The 17,558-nt window shown below is 46.5% G+C and overlaps 1 protein-coding gene across 1 annotated transcript in view; it reads right to left on the bottom strand.

The window, feature by feature from the left end:
• Positions 1-17,558, bottom strand: part of LOC146830286 (E3 ubiquitin-protein ligase TRIM39-like) — a 316,726-nt gene that overhangs the window by 122,982 nt on the left and 176,186 nt on the right. Inside the window, exons 4-5 of the mRNA XM_085604475.1 lie at positions 16,648-16,670; positions 13,700-13,749 (exon numbers count right to left, since the gene is read on the bottom strand). Coding sequence (XP_085460601.1) covers positions 13,700-13,749; positions 16,648-16,670 — 73 coding nt within the window. The remainder of the gene's footprint in view (positions 1-13,699; positions 13,750-16,647; positions 16,671-17,558) is intronic.

A 17,558-nucleotide genomic window follows, 5' to 3' on the forward strand; every position in this document is an offset into this window, starting at 1 on the left:
AGAAAACACGGTTCGGAAACGTAGGAATCCAGAGCCACAAACTGTTTCCTATCCAAAAGGAAGGAATGCAACAGAGTCAGAGCTTCCCCCTGTACTCCAATCCTTGCAAGGCGGTCCAACAAGAGGTCGTTGTGGACCATATTGAAGGCTAAAGAGAGATCAAGTGAGATCAGGGCAGCCCTAACTCCAGAATCTAGGGATCTGTGATCTCTTCAGATGATTTAATCAGAGCAGATTAAGTGTTGTGGTCTCCTCTGAAGCCAAATTGCATATTATCTAGCAGAAGATTTTCCTGAATAAAAGAGGAGAGTTGGAGTTTCATGGCTTTTTCCACCAATTTGGCTGGCAGAGGAAGCCGCTAGATAGGCCAAAAGTTGTTAAAGTCTTTAGGATTGAGACTGGGTTTCTTAAGTAGAGGAAGTATTGAAGCTAATTTCCATGCTTTGGGAAACCACCCCGTTTTAAACATGATGTTAAACAGAGTAGAGAGATTACCGGCCATGAGTTTAGGGACCATTTTCCAAGCAAAACCTGGACAAGGATCTACTGGAAAGCCTGAGTTGGCTGAAAGGATAAGGTCGTGAACCTGATTGGAAGAGAGAGGGTGAATACCGAGAAGGAGGGCTGCGGATGTGGAGATATCCGAATAGCATCATAATCAGCTTGGCGAAGGGTTTCAGCTAAAGTTACTTTAGGGTAGAAAACCATGAAGTAGCTGCGTTCTACTTCGTACCGAAAGAATCTGGCAATACTGTCACACAGAAGCTGATTGCTAGTGATCTTGGTCGTGCGAGGGGAAGTAAATTTCCTTACAATATTAAACAATTCTTTTAAGATTGTTTAGCTCTTTCTATTTGTTTAGTATAATATGCTGTTTTTTCCTTAGCTAATTGGCTTTATAGGTTGGGTGGGAGAGTTTGTATCGATCCTTCTCTAGGCTTTCATAGTCTTTGTGGTATAGTTACTCCTGCCCCTTTCAAATTTGACTCTGCTTTTTAAGATCCTCCAAATACCATGGAGCTGATGGGAGATGGCAAAGCGAATGTTTGAGTCTCTCCCGGGTGTGTGCCGTGCCAACTGCCTCGAGCCAATTATTAAAAGCAGTGGTGACGGATTCTATGTCCTCTGAAAATGAAGATTGCAAGGACACGAGGTATTCCTGAAAAAGGTGGGACTTGATTTTGTTCCAAGCCTGTGTCGTAAGTGGCTTGGGGACAGTATTAAAAGCAGACGGGCTTGATAGAAGGGTTATGCTAAAACAGCAAAGTGGTCAAACCATGTTAAAGCAGCGAGCCTTGGAAGGCGAGAAAGGTGTGATTGGAAAAAATGCAGCCAAGAGTGTGGCCGGGGTCATGTGTGGCTCCCTAAACCAGTGGAGCTAAACCCATACTGTCCATCGTGTCTAGGAAGTATGCAGTGTCTGGATCTGTGACAGCTTTGAGGTGAAAATTGAAATTACCCAGCAGGGTGAAGTTCCTAATGCATAGCCCCTCTTCCAGAACGGAGCCCGCTTTAGTTGTAAATGAGGTCCTTGGCCCTGGGGGGAATATACTAAAATCCCCTTAAAGGAGTGATGCTGTGTGGGTTGGATATAGGAAGACAAAGCTTCACAGCCTGATAAAAGGACCCAGCTGTAAAAGAAGAGGAAAATGATTTGCAAAAGATAATTGCCAAACCGCCTCCCTTCGTTAAGGGTCTATCTAGTGTATGAAAAGCAAAGCCAGTGGTGATGGCTTCTATCAAATGTGGACCTGAGGCCACATCAGTCCAAGTAACAGTTACAAACAAGATATCTAAATGCTGGCTATCAATACATTCTGCTCACTCCATACTGTGCTTAACCATAGATCTAGTGTTAGAGAGTGTGCAACATAAAGGCTTAATTCTCTCTTTAGGTCAGGAGGCGGGCCTCAAAGGGATAGTGTATGTGAATCCTTCTAAGATCAGCCTCAGCAGTTTAGAATTGCAGGACCGACAGGTGGGCTGTGAGTGGTTTAAAGGGGAGTTAAGTGATTAGCAAAGGCAAATAGTGTTACAGGCGTGTAGTTCAGAACTGGAGGAACAAATCCTGCAGGCATTTTCTGTGACAATTTGAGCATGGGGCTGGTGCTCAGCGCGGCCCGAGCGGCGTGCTAGAGGCATACCCGCTGCACGCATGTGCTGTGCAGAGACATTCCAGCTGGTCTTAAGTAGGCCCCCATGCGGGAGGGGGGAAGGGTGTGTGTCCAGATCATGCTGAGCGTATGTGAAATAAAACAAGTGAAGGGGAAAATAACAGGTGCAGTGAACTGCGGTGCAGCAAATCCTGACTCAACACACAGACTCCCCTGAGAGCGGGCCGTATTGGAAACTAAAAAGCAGTTAAAATAAAGGGGAGAAATCAGAATATTTAAAACGAATAAAAATACTGAAAGCACCATTTCAGTATGGCTTCCATGTTGCAGGAGAAGGCACCTCCCGGGATGCACTAAATGTGCTAGAAGGAAACAAAAAGTTGTTAGAGGATAGAGCGAGGTCAGTTTCAGGTGACCGCAACCTGAACTAAGGAGCTGCATGAACGCGCTCCAGCTGGTTTGGTTTAAGTAGGCCATCATGAGGGAGCAAGTGGGAAGGGGGCGTGTCCAGATCGCAATGAGCGCGCATGAAATATAACAAGTGAAGTTAAAAATGCCAAGCATTTGCAATGCAATAGGACTCAAATTTACGTGAGACCTATTGCATTGCAAATGGTTGGTAACTTGCCATCACGGACAATGGGCGGGGGGGAGAGAAGGCACGATATCAGTAGGGAGGGAGTGGGGAGGCACGGACAACGGGAGGGCGGACGGGGGATGGAGGAGGAGAGGCGAAGGCATGGACAAAGCTGCGTGACTCTATGTGTGCACAAAGGAAATAGTACATGCCCCGTGTAACAACTAAGTAAAGGGGCCAGTAGCCATGGGAGGATACAAATGAAAACATGGCTGAACTAAGGAGGGACTAACAAGCCTCACAATGATTTAGAAGCCAGCATTTACAAAGGACAAACACACAAGCCAATGAAAAATAAGTGCGAGGGGAATGTTTTCTTAACTTTACTTAGATAAAAAAAAAATGCATGAATTAGTTCACACTGGTGAAACACACCTGAAAACAAGTGAGGCCACTTTTGCTCTGACCCCCTGCCACCACTCAATATGCATACATTAATGTGCTGGCCCAACGAGAGAAAGGGATTGGCACCTCTGCCCGTTGATAAAAGGGAGGTAATGAACGCCAGTCTGCCTCCAGAAAGGCCACTCAGGCACCCACTGGGCCGCTGGGGGCATCTGAACACACCAGACACAGCCCAAATCGGCCCCATAGGCTGCCCAAAAAAGCAGCCCACAACAGGAACTCAGGTACCGGCCCCTCGGCCATTGCCCGAGTGCCCACCTACCAATCTGACCCTATCCTGAGGTATTCTAAGTTCTGCTGGGCTCCAGATGCACCATGATCTGCACTGCCATGATTGCCGCCAGCCCTGAGCCCAGCAGTCAACTTAATATCAAAACTGCGCAGAGTGCGCACGCTCGTGCCTGTCTCAGGAGTAGTCATTGGGCCTCTCCTGTGACGTCAAATAACAGTTATGCCATGGCACGCGCAGCTACAGCTGCCTCAGTCAGCAAGAGTATGTGAGGTGGACCCAACCAACCTAGAAATAGAAAACGGTGCTGCAGCGGCATGATTACCGAACTATTTGACCCTGTTTATTACAATCTGTAAAAACCATGTTATAATATACAGAGTCGAATTGTTCACCAGGCTCATAGCCTGCGCAGGTGGACAACACAAGCTGAAAATGTGTGACAATGCATTTTAATGCGTGACGCGGACCACCGCATTAAAATGCGTTAGTCTAACTTCTGATGCGTGGTACTTGGCAGGGCTGCGCCATCTCCATTGCTGGATCACGAATTACGCCAACACTCGCCCCCCTCAAGAAAGCTACAGGAAAACAGCAAGAAAGCAAGTGGTTTCACCCCTGCACTCCAAGAATCCAAGTGCTCCTGCTGACGACTCCAAAAGACATGGAGGAACAGCAAAGCCCCAGAAACACGCGCAGCCAACTGAACAGCCACCACAGCACACCACCAACTTATCAAATCCAGGAAGAAGAACTTCCTCCAAGACAGAATCTTCACCAATGCCCACCACGCCAAAGAACTCTTCTCCATCATCAAGGAATTTGCCAAACCCGGCAGAAAAACAACAGACGTAGCCCCCCCTCTGAAGACCTCTGCACTTTTTTTCACCTCAAGACTGATGCTCTACAACAACTTTGATAACCAAGACCTCTGCATTGCTCCAGCCGCCACCCCCTGCAACGGCACCCAAGAGACCCTGTTCACTTGAACCCCGCTCATGACAGAAGACACCTTAAAGACCATGAAAAACATCCACTCTGGAGCACCCTCAGACCCCTGCCCTCCCCACATCTTCTACAGAGCAGCCAAGGCCATCGCACCCAAACTACGACAGACGATCAACTGCTTCCTCGAAACCGCCACATTCCCCGATGACTGGAAACAAGCCGAAGTCAACCCCCACCTGAAGAAACCCTCCGCAGACCCGACGGACCTCCAGAACCTTAGGCCAATCTCCTTGCTTCTATTCGCAGCCAAGGTCATCGAAAAGGCCATCAAACCCTGCTAGCAAACTTCATTGAAGCCAACAACGTCCTGGACATCTCCCAATCTGAGTTCTGCAGCAACCACAGCACCGAGACTGCCCTACTTGCCGCCACTGACAACAACCGATCCCTCCTCCACCAGGGCCAAACAGCAGCCCTCATCCTCCTGGACCTCTCAGCTACCTTCGACACCATCTCCCACCGCACACTAGCCACCAGACTCCACGACGCCAGCGTACACGGTAAGGCCCTCAGCTGGATATACTCATTTCTCACGGGCAGAACTCAGTGAGTCAGACTCCCACCCTACCTCTCGACCAGATGTAGAGGGCCCCAGGCATCCTCTCTCAGTCCCATCCTCTTCAACATCTACATGGCCCCCCTTGCAACCATCGTCAGAAAACAGAGGCTCAATATCGTCTCATATGCTGACAACACACAGCTCGTCCTCTCCCTCACCAAAGAACCCAACATCACCAAGCACAACTTCCAAGAATGGATGAAAACCGTCGCCACCTGAATGAAGCAGAGCTGCCTGAAACTCAACTCTGAAAAAACAGAAGTCCTCATATTTGGCTCCAACTCCTTCGCATGGGATGACACCGGGTGCCCGCCACCCTCAGAAACCCCCCAACCCCAACGGAGCATTCACGAAACCTCGGCATCATACTAGACTCATTGCTCACGATGAACTGCCAGATCATCGCTGTATCTCGGTCTGCTTCAACGCCCTCCGCATACTCCAAAAAACGTTCAGATGGGTCCCATCCGAATCCAGAAAAACAGTCACATTCGCCCTCATCTGCAGCAGACTGAACTACAGCAACTCTCTCTATGCCGAAATCAACAGGAAACTCCTTCACAAGCTCCAGATCATCCAGAACACCACAGCCAAACTGTTCATAGACATCCCCTATCACAAGCACATCACCAAACACCTCTGCGATTTCCACTAGCTCCCCACTGAAAGAAGAATAACCTTCAAGCTCCTCACTCACGCATACAAGACCCTCCACAACATTGGACCAGCATACCTAAACAACCGCCTCTCCTTCCACGCACCCAAGAGAAACCTCAGATCAGCCGACCTCTCTCTGGCCACCATCCCACGCATCTACAAACCAGAACGGGAGGAAAGTCCTTCTCCTACTTCGCAGCCAAGACCTGGAATAACCTCCCCCTCCACCTCCAGCAAAGAACTACACTGCTCCAGTTCAGGAAGGACCTCAAGACCCGGCTCTTTGGATGACCCCAGAACTCATACTTCCAACACTGGAATTGGTGTTGGGGTATGATTCCAACAAGTCTGACACCAAACATGACTGGATTTGATGCAGCCACTATTTAGACATCTTGCAATGACTGATTACCACTATATGTATTAAAATAGCTGACCGCACTTACAAAGCCTGGAGAATTGACTCAGGGGTTTGTAGGGGTGTCCTGCTCATGCAGGGGGACCCTCACACTTCTAACCAAGCACCCTGCTCTCAGGACTGAGGAGCCTGTCATAGTGGTGACTTATAGGTGTTAAGTGCAGTGACCTCAGATATATGGAAATATATCTGTTGTGAGAGGTGCAAGCACCGACTTACACAGGCAGCAATGGCAGGCCAGCAGTCACAGTTTAAGTAGACTCCCATGGGTGGCACAATACAGGCTGCCGCCCATGGGAGACCACTGATGTACCTATGCCCTGGGTACTTTAGTACCATATACTAGGGACTTAGAAGGTTACACCAGTAGCCAATTGTGGAGCTACAAAAGTACTTACCATGGTCAATTTAGGGAGAAATCACATTGACTGGGGTTCTGATTAGCAGGATCCCAGTCAGACTAGGTCAAAAACACACTGACACTAGGCAAAACGTGGGGGTAACCATGCTAGAAGAAACCTACCTTTCCACACAGTTATCGGAATCGTGTTCAAACTATATCCATAGCGCAGTCTATGATTACCAATGAGGACGTTTTGCCATTTTGCCTTCCTGCAGAATCTGCTGCCCATTTGTCTACCACAATAATCTACAGATGGGTCTGTCGGATAAAGCAATTTCTTAGTATTCCATAATCAATATGTAACACGAAACACAGCTAGAAAATGATTCCTTAGTTCAAACTTTAATATATTATTATTTTTGTATATGGCTGTCACATGAAAATTTCTTATCAACAAGTACACAAAACAATTGGGAGACTTTTCGTGAGTAAGTGAAAAAAGTGACAAGGTGATGTCGTGCGTGAAATATTTAAGCAGCAAGGGAATATCACAACAATGTCAATACGAAAATCAATGAGCATCCGTCCTTTTACAATTTTATGTATTCTCAAACACCCTAATACAATTCCTATTACAACTTTGGGGTGAGGAAACTGTAGGACATGGATTTGATGTAGAGCGTAGTCGTTTCAACCCAGGGGTGTGCGCTATTGGACCAACGTCACAGCGGGTCTTCTTCGGGACAGTACAATAGAAGAGGACAGCCATGTGCAGTGGTGTTGGTTTCCAAGTATTACATTTTTTGGGCGAGAATAATCAGAGCCTGAATTATGGGTTTTTTTGCTACCAGAGGTAGAAGATCTAAGATTTTCCGTAACATCCTCAGTAGGCCAAAGAAAGTGCCAGCCAAAACTGATATCTGTTTCAAAAAAGAAAAGGTGTTATCTAACCATACTCCTCTAAGTTTTTAATCTTAGGTTTGAGAACCGGGGTCGGACCTAATTCTTCTGGCCACCAGATGTGAAACCAGATGGAGGGTTGTTTACCCACTACCATAATTTCCTGGATATAGTTGGAGGCAACTGAGATTCATCCAATTGGCCAGATCAATTAAGCAAGCTTTGAATTTAGGCACAGCTTCTACATCATTCTGTTCTAACGTAGTAATCAGCTGGGTGTCATCAGCATAGGACAACAGCTACGCCCCATGTTTTAAAACTATGTCTACCAGTGGGCGCATATACATGTAAAACAACGTTGGGCTAAGGGCAGAGCCCTGTGGAACCCCTTGTAACTGGGGTCGAATTTCCAACTTGAAAGGCTGTTGTAGGACTCGGAAGGATCTGTCCTGAAGGAAATGTTTGATCCATTCCAATGTGCAACCTCTTACTCCAACATCCCACACCATTACAGAAGAAGGGCATGGGATACCGTGTCAAAAGCTGCACTTAAATTCAGCGGCCATTTTTAGCACTTCAGAGGCTAAAAGCAAGGCACAATCAGTACTATATAGAGCTCTGAAACCTGATTGGGTTCCGTGGAGTACATGATTTTCTTGCATAAACTTGGTCTATAAAATTAGATACTGGTGAAACAAGCTGCTTTACACTCCTCCTAGACTAAGTCTGAAGGCTGCTCTCCACAGCTACCACTCAAGAGAGCTTTCTAAGGTTGTCTAAACCACTAAAAACGCCATAAGGGTTGTCTGGATTGGTGCAGGCTGCTAGACTTGGATAAGTGTGCACCATATACCAAGCCAGCCTCCTACAATAAAGTTTTGGTTAATTATGAGGCGTCCATGGTTTTTGTTGATGACTACAGTGTTTTTGCTGTTGTTTGCATTGTTGATCAGGTCACCTAGTCATCGTTAATGTAATAGATGAGGTTGAATGTCAATGGGAACGTCGTCAATGAGGACGTAGACGACGGGGCTATAGTCGATGAGATCATCGTATGAGGCTGTCGTAGACGCGGTCGTCAGGGATGAGGTAGTCGTAGATGAGGCCGTCAGAGATGAGGACATCGCCTTCGATGCCATCATCGACTATGTTTCATCAACAAGGTTATTGTAGATGAGGCAGTCGTAGATGAGGCTGTTGCAGATGAGGCCATCGTAGACAAAGTCATCGTAAACAAGGTTGTCGTAGATGAGGCAGTCGTAGATAAGGCCGTCGTTGACTAGGATATCATAGACAAGGCCGTTATCGGCGAGGCTATCGTCCATGTGGCAGTATTTATTTATTTATAAGTTTTATATAGCACTAGCTAGACCCATGAGTATCAGAGCGATTTACAGAATCAGGATGCCAGGCAATAATCCAGTCACTTGGTAAATGACGCGCAACAACCTTAGGTTCATGTACAAACAACAATAAATACACAAGGAAATATTAAGCAATGCGGGCGGAATACAATATGTTCACAGACAGCAGCTTGGCCCTGAGGGCGGTTACTGCTTATGGGCAGGTCGCCAATTATGAGTCCAGTGAGAGAAAGACCTTCAAGGTAAAAGGAGACAAACAGAAGTAAACAGCTAGCTGTTAAACGAGTGCAATAGAGTGATTAATAGAACTGAGGACAATAATTGCTCAAGTGTTCCACTATTTGTTGAGGAGATGGCATTTTAGGTCTCTTTTGAAGCCAGTGAAGGAGGGGTTGTATCGAAGGTCCCTCGGGAGAGAGTTCCATAGGCTGGTAGCCTTACCCGAGAACGAGCAGGCCTCGGTAGATTTCTTTTTTAGTTTGGGAGGGAAAAGAAGAAGTATGTTAGAGCTTCTCAGTGATCTGGTTTTTCCTGCTTCAATGAGTTTGTTATCTAAATATTTAGGGGTGTGAGAGTGAATGGCTTTGTGGGTGATACAGGCAGTCTTGTAATTGCATCTGCCTTCTATAGGAAGCCATTTGAGGGTCTTGAGTGCAGGTGTGATGTGATCATGCCGTTTGATATCTGTTATGAGCCTGGCTGCCATGTTTAGTACTGATCTGAGGGGAGCGAGGTGCGATTTCGGGGTCCCTGTGAGGACAGCATTCCCGTAGTCATGTTTGGAGTCAAGTTTTATTATTCAGTATTAGTCGGCATGCCTAATTGTCAGATAGTGCTTCACCATGACTGGTTCTTAGGAGAATTTCCCTGATGTAATGTCAGGGCTGGAGAGGGAGTTGTAGGCTCTGATCTTGCTTCTGAGGAGGTTTTTCAATTTTCTCTCTATGAGAAGAGCCTTTTGAGGACTCTGGGTGAGTTTTTTTTAATGGTTTTTCTGTGCGCCTCTGGAGACCCTTGGCACGATCTCTCCCTTTGATCTCTGCTGTGAGGTGATTGAATCCTCGCTGTCTTCCTCATCAGAACTGACAGGTTTAAGATTCTGTAAGCACAATAATAGCCTCTCCTCTCTATCTGTGAGAGGAAAAAGGTTAGACATATTTAGCAGTTTGTTACCTTATGGGCAAGGTAAAGGTAGTAGATACACTCAGTCTCTTCAGGGTGTAACATCTCCATTTTTGTGCTGTTGTGACATATTAGTACCAGGGTCAGTGAAATGAAACAGGAGGTATAATTTTGAATGATCCAAAATAACTAATAGTTGAAGAGCTCAGGGAGACTCCCTTTCACATGATGTGCGGTAGAAATCTGAGGGACTCAGCCTCTCTTGGAAGTGTTCTACAAGTTGTTATCGCCTGATTGGCTAAAGTTTGGTCTTTTTTAAGAAGGACGTAGATAGGCTATTAAAGTGATTGTTCATTGACATTGACATTATAGACTATGATAAGGATACATGCTGTTTTATTATGGTACCGTGGGACTCCCACTTTGAGGACGGGGAATGACCCAAGCATTTGAATTTATGAAAGATCCAATACTGGAGATATATATATTCACTTAATAAAACAAAGGAGTTATACATGAGGAAGGCAGTGGCATTCTGAGGGTGCGACCTGTTCTGAGTGTAGGAAGCTTGAATGTCTGCTTATGCCACATGTTCTGAGACAATCACCCACCCCTGCATGTCCTAGACAGGTTCTTTGGAAGGGAAGCTTGAACCTCTCTGTGTGTTACCTATTGTGAGTAACAGAAGCTTGTACATCTGCATCTCATAGACATGTGCACAGTGAGGGACGCTTGCACCACTTTTGCAAATGGCATACCTATTCTGATAGATGGAAGCTTGCATTTCTGTTTGTGTATACCTGGTCTGAGTGTGGAAACGTGCACATCTTTCTGAATGTGTTAGACCTGTTCTGAGAGATAGAAGCTTGCACTTCTGCATCTCCCAGATATGTTCAGAGTGAGCGAAGCTTACATCTATGCTAAGAACCACTACAGAGCACACAGTATTATTAAACAGCACAATCTACTAGACAGCAAATACAGTAATAGGCTGTCCTAGATAGCACACTGCACCAGACCGCATACTGTGCACACAGTGCAAAACACCACTGTAAGAGTATCAGACATCATACTACTCTAAAAGACACACTGGAGATTGCCTGTACTACACTTCAAACTGTACTAGCGGGAGTACAGGAGGCCTGCTTCTGATTATAAGTTTACGCTATGCAGCGCCCCCCAGTGAGAGGACTGTACTGCAGAATATACAGTCTCCGAGATCAGAGAAGGGTGTAGTAACTCTTCCAGGACAGTAGATGCAGTAGGTTGCCTAAACCGACCAGGACTTCTCTGATTGTGAGTTCACGCTGTGAAGCACCTACAGTGAGATGGCCGTACTGTAGCATATACAGGCTCACGGATCAGATACACTTTAGTTTCATCGGGTTTATGATCAAGTTCTGCCTTGAAGAGGCCCCTTTGAATTGTTGAACACGTTTCTTACGTTTGGTAATGCCTTATCTGGTACAGACATGATCTAGCTGCAAATTCCTTACCCTTGAACTGCCAGGCGTCAGGCTGGGCTTAGAAGACTTTTCTTAGCAGTACCCCTGCACGCCGGTAGGTGGCACCAGTCGACTCCGCGTGACGTTGTTGGCGTTGTGACGTCCACTTCGGCAATATAACTGCGACTCCGGCATGCTGACGTCAGTACCTTTCACGACTTTCCACACTAGAAGCGCGAAGCCATGAAGTGACTGATCATTGTGTGTTGAAAAAGGAACAACTAGGACTCGGAAGGGGAACATCCCTGACACTTAAAACCCAATTACGCAGTGCGGGGAGAATGGGTTGGTCGGTAAGGAATCTGCGGCTAGATCATGTCTCTACCAGATAAGGTGTTACCGAAAGTAAATAACTTGTCCATCTGATAGAGACATCTAGCTGCAGATTCCTTACCTTTGAACAGATACACAAGCAATACCTGCCCCGGAGGAGGGACCACGGAACGACAGAAAATCCTGCAAAACAGAGCAACCAAACAGGTCTTCTCTGTGAACCTGAGAATCCAGGCAGTAGTGTCTGGCAAACGTGTGATGAGATGCCCACGTGGCTGCTTGGAAGATATTGGAAACGGGAAAACCACACTGAAGAGCCTTGGTGGCCGCTTTTGCCCTGGTGGAATGGGCCCTAAGCCCTTTAGGGGGATACCTTTTCACGAAGGCATAACAGAGTTTTATACAGAGGATAACCCAGTGGAATATAGTCCACTTCTGGACAGCACAGCCTTTCTTTGCACCCACATATCCTATAGAGTTGGTCATCCACCCAGAACTCTCTGGTTCAATCGAGGTAGAACGATAACGCTCTTTTTGGGTCCAGACGATTGAGACACTCCTCTTCCTTGGAAGGGTGCGGGGGTGCATAGAAGCTGGGCAGGGTAACTGACTGTCCCAGACGGAAGGGTGTTATCACCTTAGGCAGAAAAGATGCCCTAGTCCGTCAGGGAATAAGGCTGTGAAGACAGTGCCTGCAGGACCTCTGTCAAGACTTTAGTCTTGACCACCACTGTAGGAAGCTGCAGTGCGAGGACCTCTGCAGCCCGACACACCACCATGGCAAAAGATGCTCTCTCCTCTGTAGCCAGGGTAGGAGGGAAAAGCATGTCAGACTTTGGGGAGGTATCCAAACCACTGGTATCACCCAGTTCCTCGTACCAGTCCACATCTTGTTGGTGCGGGATTTCTAAGGGATCCCCCTCCTAATCCTCTTCCTCCATCCCTGACCCTTCAGAATCGGGCAGGGTGAATGGCATGGAGCCGTATGGCTCTGTCGGCGCAAGTTTCGGCGTAGGAGGATGTCCAAACAGCTCAATGTAGTCAGGAATAAGAATCGGGGAGGTGCTGCCAGTGGGGGCCGGTACCGCAGAGGACCTCGGCGTTGGACGCGGCACCAGGGAAGGTCGCTGCGGAGGGGCGACTGGCATTGGTCCGAAACCGGGAAAGGATCCACTCACAGGCAGCGGCGCCGGGGCGGAGCTGCCGGCATGGGAACCATGGGAACTCCACCATCCTCTGAGCCTGCTGGGCACGAAGGCGCGCCGGCAGGGTCAGGCCGCCAAATAGTACGCTTCGACTTCTTGTGCTTTTTGTGGACTTCAACGATTTCAATGAAGAGGATTCAGACTTTCCTCTCGATGAGACCTGGACCGGGATCGAGACCGACAAGGCGATCTCCGCAGTGCAGGACACCGGGCCGCGAGAAGCTTTACGGACCGCTCCCTCAAAGCCTTCGGCACCATGGCCTGCCAGTCGGAGTATGACCTGGAGTCGTGGTCGCGGTTTATGCGCCAGAGACAAACTAAATGGGGGTCCGTGACCAACATGGAGCGGTAACTGGCGTCGCACGGTTTGAATCCCGATGTCTTCTTGCTCGACATGACTCCTAACACACCAACGAAGTCGACAAAAAGTCTAAAAAAGTCTGTCAAAAAATGACAGGGGTAGCTCTCTTCAACGGATCAGCGCTGGCTGGTGCAGAAAGAAAAGAATTGACGTCAGCTCGCCGGAGTGGTGATTATATTGACGAAGACGAACACGATGCCAACGTTGTCACGTGGAGTCGATCAACGCCACCTACCGGCGCACAGGGGTACTGCTAAGAAAAATCTTCTGGATCCAGCCTGACGCCTGGAAGATCAAAGGTAAGGAATCTGTGGCTAGATAGTGGAAGCCTACTGAAAGTTACAGGGCCAGATTCACAAAAGGCCCCTGCACTCGGTGCAGAGGCCACGCAGTCGTGGCAAGAGCCCATACTCGTGGCAAGGGACCTGCACTTGTGGTGGGATGTCCGCAATGAAAAACTGCAGTGAGGACGTCTCTCCACGAGTGGGGGCCCCTGCCATGAGTGCAGCCTCTACCACCACGAGTGCGGAGGCCCTTTGTGATTCGGGCCATCAGTATGGACTCTAAAATATCATTATATTCAGCTCAAGTCCACTTACCTTTAAATTTCTTCAGTTTCTCAGGACCCTGAAACGTCACCCCCTTACATCTAGAAAGACACACATCATTTTAGTGTTACAGAATTCTCAGAGGCTACTGGGTCTGAAAAGCAATAGCACATACATCCTGTTATTGGTAATAAAATATTGTAATCACAAGAGCTCATTCAGGACAGCACTTGGCATGTCGTACTATACACACACAAACACACACACTCATGCACAGAAGCACGCATACACACACAATAGCAGTTTTAGGGGTATAAAATGTGTCACAGACTATCACTTCTGCTGTGAATGCCCGAATGTACAGAAACTTGCACGGATTATTGCATGAAAGGATCTCAGAGGAAACAGTGAAAAACTCAGCTTTCAACACATACAACCACTCTCTCGCTCTCTCTCTCCATCTCCGCTTCTATTTATTTGATCACCTGTGTCACTTTCTCTTCCTCTCTCACATCCCTTTGTGTGTCTCCCTCTCTCAGGCTCTCTTTTTGCCTCCCCTTATCTCCCTTTCTTTCAGAAAGCTCCAGGGATCTCAAAGGTAACTCAGAACATTCCTTATTACTACAAACGAAAATTCTCACACGCACTAACTCTTTGTGACACGCTGTCTCCACTTTGTTTTACTCCCTCTCCTTCCCCCACTCTCTCTCTCTCTGATATTCTAACTGCACAAATATCAGTGTGAATGATTGCTACACTCACAATCCCTTTTCATCCATATCTCAGCATCTGTATCTCTCAGTCTCTCTTTGCAACTAAATAAAACTTGTCAGTATATACATACACACACACATACACACACACACACACACACACACACACACTCTCTCTTGCTAACACTCCTGCTTTCTTTGTCTCTTTCTCTCGCAGTTCTTGGGGTATTAAAGGCAGATGTTAACAATCACATGCATGATCCCTCCCACTCCCTCTTTCACCCTCTATGTATGCCTCACGATCTTCTACTCACTATCTCCTGCATCTGTCACTCGCTCTCTTTCTCTATTTCTGTTCCTAGGTCTCTCTCTCAATTTCTCCATCTCTCTCTTAGACCTCCTGCACATGAAAATCTCAGTACTGCTGACTATAAGTATTTGAGAAATCCTCCAACCTGCACGTTGTCTGTGTAAGCCGTCAACCTGGAATTACTAAATGACCTGTATCTTCAAATCATTGAGCTACTATACCTTGGGATCCTTAAAATCTGTGGAATCTCTGGATCCCTGCATCCTAGATTTCTAAACACCCTACACTTTCAAATCCCGGAGATCTTGTATCTTAAAATTCTACACCTTGGGATCTCTATAGTCATGATCCTTGAAATATCTGCAGTTATGCACTTTGGAATTTCTGTTTCCTTGTATCTTGGAATTTCTGGATCCCTGTATCTTGGAATCTCTGGATTTCTGTACATTGGATCTCTAGATCCTTCTATCTTGGAATACATTGTGGCCTTGACATTTATAGACATCTATATATTGGAATAATTTAAATCCTAAATCTTAGAGTCTCTGGGATCCTGCACATTGATTCTCTGGATTCCTGTACCTTTGAATCACTGGAACCCTGCACACTGCACTCAATGAAGTTCTGCACCTAGGAATGTATCGAGCACTGCACATTGGTGGCTTTGAGGTCGTGCACCTTGGGGGCGTTGAGATCCTGCACCTTTGAGTACCTGAGCTCCAGCACCTTGGAGTCTCCTTTCGTTTGACTACTTCTAAATGGCTACTTCTAACATCTCCCCAGGATGGATCCTCTGCTTTTCTTCTATTTCTTGTTGTTGTAAACTGCTCTTAGGTGCCGTTCTGTAATGTATTGGAGGATTACCCTCTCAGTTAGGACCCAAACTGCTTTCAGATTATTCAAACCCACATGCACTGGATATTCACTCCAGGGCAGCTCCAAAAGTGAAATGGTGCCACTAGCAAGCAAATACTCCCCTGTCCAATTCCTGCCTGCTCTCCACCTCCCTCTGCATTTCTGCCTCTTTCTAATTTCCTTCATTTTTAACCACCTTTGTCTCTTTTTCTATCTCCTGTTCTCTTTTCACCGCCTCTCACTTTCAGAGTATTCTAGTCTATATCTTTCCCTTCCCTGCCTCTGTTGCCAGAAGTGAGGGGTCTGGAACACATTTAAAGGTTTGAGGATTGATTTGATGCGGACCTCTGAGGATGGTGTGGGCTGAAGGCAAGTCATCAACTGACAAAAAAGGTTCTCCCCACGAGAGCAGATCTGAGGAACAGAGTTGGGGTAATGAGGAATAGAGACGCCCTTTGAGGACTGAAGAGATATTACTAAAGAATGAGCAAAAATAAAAGTAAGCACACATTGAAAAAGTATTCAGATGAGTGCCATTCCTTCATGTGCATCTTTTTGACAGTGAATGATACTGACATCCGGTCTAAAGTTAGACTTCAGGTCTAACTTTGACTTCAGGTCTAAGTTTACCTTTATGAATCAAACCCTTAGATGTTAGGTATAAACTCAGGGCCTGATTCACAAAGAGCATCCACACTCGTGGCGGAGGCTCTGCAGTTATGGCGGGATCTCCACAATGAGAAACTGCAGTGCGGAGATGCCTCCATGGGTGCTGAGACCCCGCCACGACTGCATGGCCTCTGCTAACAGTGCGGAGGCCCTTTGTGATCAGGCCCTTAGACTTCAGGTCTAAAGTTAGACTTCAGGTCTAAAGTTAGACTTCAGGTCTAAGTTTACCTCTGGGCCCTGGATGATTTGAGAATTAGCTGAGGGACCTCAACACTGTCTGGAGCTTTTGAAAGACTGGAGAGTAGCAATGAGGTGATGCACATATAATAATTGTATGAGGTGGTACTGCTCTGGCAGCAGAGTGGGTTTGTGTGAGCTCAGTACTGACATTTCCACACTGCAGCCAGACCTGCTCCTTACACACTGAGAGGAGGACAATAAACCAACCTTACCTGTCCAGGGTGCTTCTGACATCCTGCAAAACACAAGAACATGCAGAAGGACGTCAGTTTCACCCCCAAAACATTACATTCTGGCAGCAGTTTAAGAATAATGTAAGTTGTGAAATTTGAGTTAAGTTGAACACATGCAAGTATCTCACGCAAGGAAACACTAGGGTGCTGATGTCACACCTCAACACACACAGTCTGTGATATTCTGAATAGGGTCACATGACACGTTACAGCTTGTGATATCCCAAATGTGTCCACAAGAGAGCAGAGCTTCTAAATTCTGAAAGAGGGCCGACGACAGCACAGTTTGTGATATTCTCAATACGTCATTCCTCACAGTCTCTCGTTCCTGACATCATGTCGTTCCTGACATCAGATAAAAACTCCTCCACTACCAGAAATAAGTGGTGATATATCAGAAAAATAACTGGTATTATTTTTCCAATGTGTACCACGCCAAAATACTTCTAACACTCGTGTATGGAATGAAATGTACGCCTGTAGATAAACAAGGGTTTTGGATAAAGCACAGGATAATATCCTTAAGTCTCTTGTTTCTGCTAGACAAGGTCTACCCATACAAGCTGCAGCAATAGAACTGGGTATAACTGGTACTCAGGAAAAAACACTCGTGTCTCCTATATCATGGTGTTTTCATTTAAAACAGGTGGCTCCAAACACTCTCAGAGAATTGGTCAAACTTGAACTGGAACAGCCTCCGCCATTACATTATGTTTTATGTAAAAATTGAACCTCGCTCTGAACTGTTTCAGTTTGAAGGACACATTTGTGAAATGAATGAATTTAAGTCATTCAGGTTATGAAACCTTTAAGACCACGAGCACCGGAGCTTAGTTACAGCTTGGATAACAAGCACAGAGCCTAATTAAACATGGAGTAGCTCCCATTGG

This window comes from Triturus cristatus, chromosome 5_1 (genome assembly GCF_964204655.1).
Source record: "Triturus cristatus chromosome 5_1, aTriCri1.1, whole genome shotgun sequence".
NCBI classification, from domain to species: Eukaryota; Metazoa; Chordata; class Amphibia; order Caudata; family Salamandridae; genus Triturus; species Triturus cristatus.